The sequence below is a fragment of the Dipodomys ordii genome, unplaced genomic scaffold (assembly GCF_000151885.1).
Source record: "Dipodomys ordii isolate 6190 unplaced genomic scaffold, Dord_2.0 Scaffold66, whole genome shotgun sequence".
Taxonomy (NCBI): domain Eukaryota; kingdom Metazoa; phylum Chordata; class Mammalia; order Rodentia; family Heteromyidae; genus Dipodomys; species Dipodomys ordii.
The window spans coordinates 4,811,685-4,820,192 of record NW_012267282.1 but is presented as its reverse complement, the minus strand read 5'-3'; the positions used below and the strand labels follow the sequence as shown (position 1 = coordinate 4,820,192).

The window sequence follows — 8,508 nt, the reverse complement described above, 5'->3', positions numbered from 1 at the left end:
CGCTTGCCTTGAGCTGAAGAGCTGAGGGACAGCGCCCAGGCCCAGAGTTCAAGCCCCACGACTGACCAAAAAAAAAAAAATAGTCTCACAGATTTTCCTACCTAGGCTGCTAGGCTGGCTTTAAATATCAATCCTCAAGTCTCAGCCTCCTGAGTTGTGAGGATTACTGGCATGAGCCACTGTCACCTGGCTCTGGAACTATTCTAAACAAACAAACTTTTTTTGGTGGAAAAAGCATGTATTCTATAACCAGTGTTTGGGCTCAGACTCCATAGTAACTGTGTGACCTTGAACATGGCTTCTAGTGCCGAGGCCCTCAAATGCAATGCAGCCTCTGCAAATGGGGCAGAAGATGACACAAGGTATTTCCTACATTGCCAAAAGGCTTTAAAACATTATTGGGAAAATACGATTGGAGTAAGAACCCAGGCTCCTCTCTGTGAAAGGACAGGATGATACTGATGGACTCAAAAAAAAAAAAAAAGACTGTACGGTATTCTCACAATTTTAAAAAAAAGGCTAAAAAGAAAACTAACTTCATCTTGCCTGAAAGTGGGACATTTTCCAAAGATGATCAGGTTGCACTCTTGCAATTCCACTTTGTACCTGTAGGTGACAGTCTCTGTCACCAAAACTTGAGTCTTCTCCCAGGGCTGACCTTGAATGGGAGAAACCTTCCTTGGTCTGAATGAGCATTCACCAGGTGCCAGGGGACAGCATTGATCAGATGATAGCGCCAACAATGAGCAACAGCTCTACAACTAGAACATCATTCCCTCCCAAGAAAACTCCCCAATGAAGGTGTACGAGGAGGTGGAGCCCAGACGGGAGTCCCTACTCCCAAGTCCAATGCCCTATTCTGTGAGAAAAACCAGCAGGTTGCCATAAACCAGTGGGTTTGCGCCTGGCTAATCTCAGCCACTCAGGAGGCTGAGATATGAGGATCTGAGGCCAGCTGGAGCAGAAAACAGAAAAGTCTGTGGGACTCTTATCTCCAATAAACCAGCAAAAATTTGGTGTTTTTTTTTTTTTTTTGTCGGTCGTGGGGCTTGAACTCTGGGCCTGGGCATTGTCCCTTAGCTCTTCAACTCAAGGCGAGCGCTCTACAACTTGAGCTACAGCGCCACTTCCAAACCAGAAAAAATTTGGAAGTGGCGGTGTGACTCAAGTGGAAGAGTGCCAGCTTTGAGTATAAAATCTCAGGGACAACATCTAGGTCCAGAGTTCAAGCCTTACCTCTCCCTCCCCCCCCACAATAATTAATAAAATGGCAGATTTGGCCCATTAATTACATTATTTCAGCCAGAAAAATGCATGTGCACTTGCCTTGCTATTTACTATTGATTAAAGACTCAGATTCTTTTTCTTGGTTGGGGGGAGTCAGTTGTGGGGCTTGAACTCTGTCCCTGAGCTCTTCAGCTTAAGGCAAGCACTCTACCACTTGAGCCACAGCTCTACTTTCTACTTTTTTAGTAATTGATTGGAGTTAAGAGTCTCACAGATTTTTCTTCCCAGGCTGGCTTTGAACTGTGATCCTCAGGTCTCAGCCTCTTGAGTAGCTAGGATGACAGGTGTGAGCTATTGGGGTCAGGGCTTACAATTCTTACTGCCCTGTTGGAGATTAACCAGTTTGCATCTAACCAAGTTTCCTACTTTCTCAAAATGTTCTCTCAGTCTGTCTCACTATCTTACTGGTTATTTCTGTCAAGATGAATAAATGTTTGTTATGTATTCTTTCTATATTTGAATGAGTCACCGGTTAGCTTTTGACATTCCGGTTTGCTCTATTTTGTTGTTCTCTAGTAATTAACAGTAGCACCTATGAACTAACAAAAGAGCCTGTGTTATAGAGAATGTTTAAAAGAGAAAACATTCAGGGCCAGGTGCCAGTGGCTCATTGTGGAGGCTCATTACACTGCCTACAATCCTAGCCTTGAGCAGAAAAGCTCAGGGGTAATGCCCAGACCCTGAATTCAAGTCCCAGTACTGACATGCGCGCACACACACACACACACACGAATTTATTGTTCTATTTAAGTAAGTTAGGGAGCTAATTTCTTTCTTATTTTTGTCAGTCATGGGGCTTGAACCCAAGGCCTATCTCTGAGCTCCTTTGCTCAAGATTTTAGTGCTCTGAGCCACAGCTCCACTTCCCATTTTCTGGTGCTTAATTAGAGATGAGTGTCACAGGCTTCCCTGCCCAGGCTGGCTTTTGAATAGGAATCCTCAGATCTCAGCCTCCTGAGTAGCTAGGATTATAAGCATGAGCTACAGGCACCAGAGGCAGTGAGACTCTTCTGTCCAGTAAGCCACCAGAAAACCAGAAATGGCCCTGTGGCTCAGAGTGGTGGAGCACTAGCCTTGAGCAAAAGAGCTCAGTGACAGCACCTCAGCCTTGAGTTCAAGCCTCATGACCAACAGCAACAATAAAAAAAAAAAACCCAAAACAAAAAAACACTTGTCTTCCTCCAGTTCAAGCAGCTGGTCTTCCTCTATTTGTCTCTTTTCTGGTAGTATGACCAAGCATGTATTTTTGTTGGTGGTGGTGGTCCTGGGGCTTGAACTGTGGGTCTGAGCTCTGTCCCTCAGCTCTTCAGCTCAAGGTGAGTGCTCTACCACTTGCACTACAGCGCCACTTCCAATTTTCTGGTGGTTTATTGGAGATAGGAGTCTCATGGTCTTTCCTCCCAGGGCTGGTTTTGAACCATGATCCTCAGCTCTCAGCCTCCTAAGTAGCTAGGATTAGAGGTGTGAGCCTCGGGCACCCAGCTTCCTTGACTTCTTGAACAGACCAATTTCCCCTCCTTCTTAGTTTAAGCTGTCCCTGCCTACACCCAAAAGCATGACTGCTATACCATAAGGCCACTGTTCTCTTTGTTTTCTTGAATAAAACCATACTCCAGTCTGTGGGTGAAAGTCAGAGACTGGGCTTCCCAGGTCCACTGCTAGGGTCAGAGCTTCTGCAATAAACAAACTAGAGTCAACCTGCTAGGCAACAAGCAGAACCTCCTGCCCACCAGCCTGCAGCTCTCAGAGCCCAAGGTCTGCCCTTGGTCAGGGAAGCCTCCTCCCCAGGGTGGGACCAACGGGTTTTCTCCTCAATAATCTAATCCTGTGTTCCAGCTGCCAGCTGAGGTCAAAACTGTGCTCAGGCAGGCTAGGTCAAGGCCAAGGCCAGCCCAGAGGCCCTGGCCCCCAGGCCTTTGCCAGTTAAAATCCTGCCCAACAATTCCAGCTATCACAAATCACCCAGATTAAAAATTCACTTGCCCTACAGTTACCTGGAGGCCCTGGATCCTGACTACAATAGAAATTTGATCTCCACGTGTTCTTTTAGCTCCCCCAAACATTGATCTTTGTGTCTGAGTTTTCTGAAGAGGATATTGTAATGACCCTTTTAGAATTTAATCAGGGTCATAATGGAATTATGTTGTTTGTCTCCCCAAACATTTTGTGTGTTAGTGCCAGTTTAAACTCAGGGCCTTATATCCTTTTATATATATATATATATATTTTTTTTTTTTTTTGCTCGAGATTGGCTGTTCTACCACTTGAGCCACAGCTGTACTTCTGGCTTTTTGGTGGTTTGTTGGAAATAAGAGTCTCATGGAGCCAGGCGCTGGTGGCTCATGCCTGTAATCCTAGCTACTCAGGAGGCTGAGATCTGAGGATCGCGTTCAAAGCCATCCCGGGCAGGAGAGACCCTGAGACTCCTATCTCCAATAAAACCACCAGAAAACCGGAAGTGGCGCTGTAGCTCAAGTAGTAGAGTGCTCGCCTTGAGCTGAAGAGCTGAGGGACAGTGCTCAAGCCCAGAGTTCAAGCCCCACGACCAACCAAAAAAAAAAAGAGTCTCATGGACTTTTCTGCTTAGGCTGGCTTCAAATGGAGATCTTGTTAGTTCACCTTCTTGAGTAGTTAGGTTGACAGGTATGTCCTGACCTTTCCAGGACTCTAAGCCCACTCTGAAATGGAGGCAGGAGGCAGGCAGCCAGAATGTATGGGACAAGTATTATTTATGAGGTTGATGGGAGACCCTGGCTAAACTGTGCCCACAGTTTCCCCTCTAGAGCAAGCTGATTTCTACCACCCAAGGTTGGGTCAAAACTCCACGGGGACACGCCCCCACAATGGAGAAGGAATTGTGTGTGTCCAACAGTTAGGAAGGACTTAACAAGTACAGAAAAGGCCCCTGGGACTGGTAGCTCATGCCTGTAACCCTAGTTACTCAGGAGGCTGAGATTCGATGGTCATGGTTTAAAGCCAGTCCACACAAGACAGACTGAGAATCATTGCCAATTAACCACCAAGAAATCAGGCATGGAGCAGTGGCTCAAGAGGTAAGAGCATCAGCCTTGAGCAAAAAAGCTCAGGGACAATGTCCAGACTCTTAAGTTTAAGCCCCAGTACCAGCACAAGGAGCTTGGGGGTGGAAGGGGTGTCATGGGCAACATCTTCAACATTCTTTCCAAAGCCCACCAGTCACATAAGTCACCCACATCTCAAGGACAGTTGGAATAAAGAAGTCAGACCTGTTTCCTTCTGTAGTTTTGTGCAGAAAAGCAGAGGATTTGTTCCCTTCCATCAGTTGCCCTTGGTTAGGAACTTGGTTCTGGATTCAATAAAGGTAGCCATGGTACCTGGGTCACATGATATATTGGCTAGGAGTTATTGCTTTGCAAGTCAAAACCAAGCTTAGACGCTGGGTGTGTGTGGGCGGGGGAGGGGAGATGCAGGGGCTGGGAGCCACCTCCGCTCAGGCAAAACTGGACTGGGAGTCTCGGCATTGTCTCCAGCCTTGTGTCTTACCAACTCCAGGCTCTGCTTCCATCCCTCTTGGCTTTATTCTCAGGCTGCTTCTATAGCCAAGAAGTAGCAAAAAAAAAAAAAAAAGCCACCAGTACTAAGCCTGCATCCACCAGCGTAGGATCCCTGGTGATGAGCCTGTCATTCTCATTCTTAACTTTCAGTGACATCTCATACTTGAAGTTAATTGGTCTGGCTCGGGTCATGTGCTTTCTCTCTGGACCAATCAAGTTCAAGCAAGCGAATACGCTGCTGTGACAGGTCAGTCCTGGTTTCTGTGTCTACTCTTGGAGACTTTGGTCCATTTTCATCCCATCTTCAAGACCCTATATTGGATTATTCCTCAAGGAAAATCAGAATATTACAATGAGAGACACAGGAAAGCCAGTCCCAGCGGGCGCTGGCGGCTCACGCCTGTCACCCTAGTTACTCAGAAGGCTGAGATCTGAGGATCGCGGTTCAAAGCCAGCCCGGGCAGGAAAGTCCATGAGACTCTTATCTCCAATAAACCACTAGAAAACCGGAAGTGGTGCTGTGCTGTGGCTCCAAGTGGTAGAGTCCTAACCTTGAGCTGAAGTGCTCAGGGACAGCGTCCAGGCCCAGAGTTCATGCGTCATGACAACAAAAGAAAGAAAGAAAGTGAGTCCTAGCAGAGGAAAATGTAACTTCCATACTTGGTTCTAAGCAAGATGAATGGACTGGAAAGACTGGTCTGTGGCTAGTTGTGGCTAGTTCCTCTAAAGGCTTCCAAGGGCAGCCTTCGAGTCTTGGGACTTTGTTCTAGTTCACCAGTTCAATCCAGTTCCACCTTCTGATTTGAACTTTATTGTTTTGAGATATAGACCATACTGGTCTCAAACTCCCAATCTTCCTGCCTCAGCCTCCCTAAGTTCTGAGATTCAAGTTGTGTGGCCATCTTGTCCTACTGGTATGAACTCTGTGTGTGTACATGTGTGTGCCCTTGCTGGTACTAAAGCTTGAACTCCGATCCTAGAGCTCTTGCTGGCCTTTCTGGCTCACAGCTGGTGCTCTACTACTTGAGATATGCCTCAAGGCTTTGGGGTTTTTTTTGTGCCAGTCCTGGGGCTTGAATTTAGGGCCTGGGCACTGTCCCTGAACTTTATTACTCAAGACTAGTGCTCTAATACTTAGGCTATAGCTGTATTTCCATCTTATTATAGATTAATTGGGGATACAAGTCTCATTGACTTTTCCATTCAAGGCTTCAAACCATGATCCTCAAATCTCAGCCTCCAGAGTAGCTAGGATTACAGGTGTGAGCCAGTTAATGCTTCCTTGGAAGATGGGTATCCCTTGATGATTGGTGTAGACAAGTTTGTAGAGGGTCAGAAGGTCAAAGGAGATTATTGTAGTTTACTTGGTTAATTTGTGGGAGTACTCATTATTAACCTTTTAAATACTTTCTTCTCAAATAAATCATATTGCTAAAATCTTTTTAAAGAGGGCTGGGATGGTGGCTCAGTGGTAGAGTGCATGCCTTGCATGCATGAGGCCCTGGGTTCGATTCCTCAGCACCACATAAGCAGAAAAAGCTGGAAGTGGCACTGTGGCTCAAGTGGTAGAGCTCTAGCCTTGAGCTGAAAGCTAAAGGACGGTGCCCAGGCCCAGAGTTCAAGCCCCTGTGACTGACAAAAAAAAAAACAAAAAACCGGGGGTCTGGGAATGTGGCTTAGCAGAAGAGTGCTTGCCTAGCATGTGCGAAACCCTACATTACATTCTGTAGTACCACATACACAGGAAAAGTCAACTGTGGTGCTGTGGCTCAAGTGGTAGAGTGCTAGCCTTGAGCAAAAAGAAGCTCAGGACAGTACCCAGGCCCTGAGTTTAAGCTCCAAGACTGGCAAGAAAAAAAAAAAAGATGGGTATCCCTTTTCCAGAAGCCTCTGGCTTCCCACAACTGCCGCCCATTCATAACATACTTCTCTTCCTTACTTCTGCACTTCACCTGCGGTCACACCTTTCTTCCCTGGAGTTAATTTTAGCCTCCTCCTATTCCTACCAAGCTTGGCCGTCAGCTGGGGGGTTATGGGCTGTTTCAGATCTAACAAGCGTTTCATTAATATTTGTTCACTTGCCCAACACCTCCACACCCCAGTGATTCTCATCTGGGAGCTTTGCCCCCCACAGGGTGTATGGCAATCCCTGGAGACATTTTCCATTCTCTTAATTAGGAGTGAGAGGGGGACTACTGATATCTAATGGGTAGAGATGAGGGGTGCTGTTGATTAGTACCTCCCCCTCAGCACCCAGGACAGCCCTTCACAGCAAAGTTTTTCTAGTGTGGTTGGAGAAATCTATAAACAAATGAATGAAGGCACCGCAGCCCACTATCTCAGGAGGCTGAGGAGTGAGGATAGAAATGTGAAGCCAGCCCAGGCAGGAAAAATCCATGGAACATTTATCTTCAATTCATCAGTTAAAAAGCTCAAATGGCACAACACCAGCCTTGATTGAAAAAGCTAAGTGGCAGAACCCAGGCCTTGAGTTCAAGCCACACAGCTAGCACAAAAATAAGCAAAAGACGGGGCTGGGAAGGTGGCTCAGTGGTAGAGTGCTTGCCTTGCATGCATGAGGCCCTGGGTTTGATTCCTCAGCACCACATAAACAGAAAAAACCAGAAGTGGTGCTGTGGCTCAAGTGGTAGAGCACTAGCCTTGAGCTGAAGAGCTGAGGGACAGCGCCCAGGCCCAGAGTTCAGGCCCATGACCCGCAAAAAAAGAAAAAAAAAAAAAAAAAGAAAAAGACAAAAACACACCCAACCAACCCAAACCACAACAAATGAGTGCTCCATTGGCTAGAGTTAGCAAAAGGAAATCTGAAGAGACCTGTATACCAGTTTGGCAGGAAGTCCTCTTTAGAAAACTCATGCTTTTCTTCCCTGCCCCCCCCCCCGCGGTCTTTTTTTAGGAGCTGAGGTTAGGGCAACTCCTATCCAAAACTCTTTCTGAGTACCACAGGGGTGCCCAGGGAACAGATGGTATTTGCACACTTGCTTGCCTCTGGGAGTAGCAACTGACCTCCTAGGAATCCTTGAAGTGCTAGGAATGTAACTCTATTAAGGAAGAGAACGCTGCCTCTAAGTCCAGCAAAATGTCAACTGCAAGTTGTGCCCCTAGGGGCGGGCATGGCGGTGCTTTTCACAGAAGTCTCTCCTGGCTTCATGGCTGGCCACACTTCAGAGGTCAACAATGCAAGGGGACCCCAAACACTCCTCTCTTTAAAAGAAAAGAAAAAAAAAGGAACTTTGAGAAAATATTTTGCGCACCACCTGAACAGAAGGGACATTCCCGCCAGCTCAGGACAGAATCACCTGTGGGAGGGTCGCCCCTCACGGTGCAGCTTGCCCAGGGCTTGGGGTCTTGCTTGGCTTTTTCACTCAAGGCTGGTGCTCTACCACAGGAGCCACTCCTTCTCTTCTGGCTTGTTTTTTTTGCTGGTTAATGGGACATATGAGTCTCTGGGATTTATCTGCCCCAGCTGGCTTTGAACCTTGATCTTTAGAACTCAGCTTCTCAAGCAGTTAGGATTACAGGTGACAGATCCAGTCATAACTGGTTCTTGTAACCAACCTGGAACTGGTGTCCCTGTGAATGAGAGAAGATGTTGGTCTGTAGGAGGCTGGGAAGTCCAGGAATAGGGGTTGACATACTGTTTTTAAAAAAGCTTGCCCTCGGGGTAGAA

At 46.8% G+C, this 8,508-nt stretch overlaps 1 protein-coding gene across 1 annotated transcript in view; it reads right to left on the bottom strand.

Moving 5' to 3' along the window:
* Tctn1 (tectonic family member 1) overlaps window positions 1-4,831 on the bottom strand; it is a 21,736-nt gene extending 16,905 nt beyond the window's left edge. The window contains exon 1 of the mRNA XM_013023084.1: window positions 4,810-4,831. Coding sequence (XP_012878538.1) covers window positions 4,810-4,831 — 22 coding nt within the window. The remainder of the gene's footprint in view (window positions 1-4,809) is intronic.
* Window positions 4,832-8,508: the final 3,677 nt, after the last annotated feature.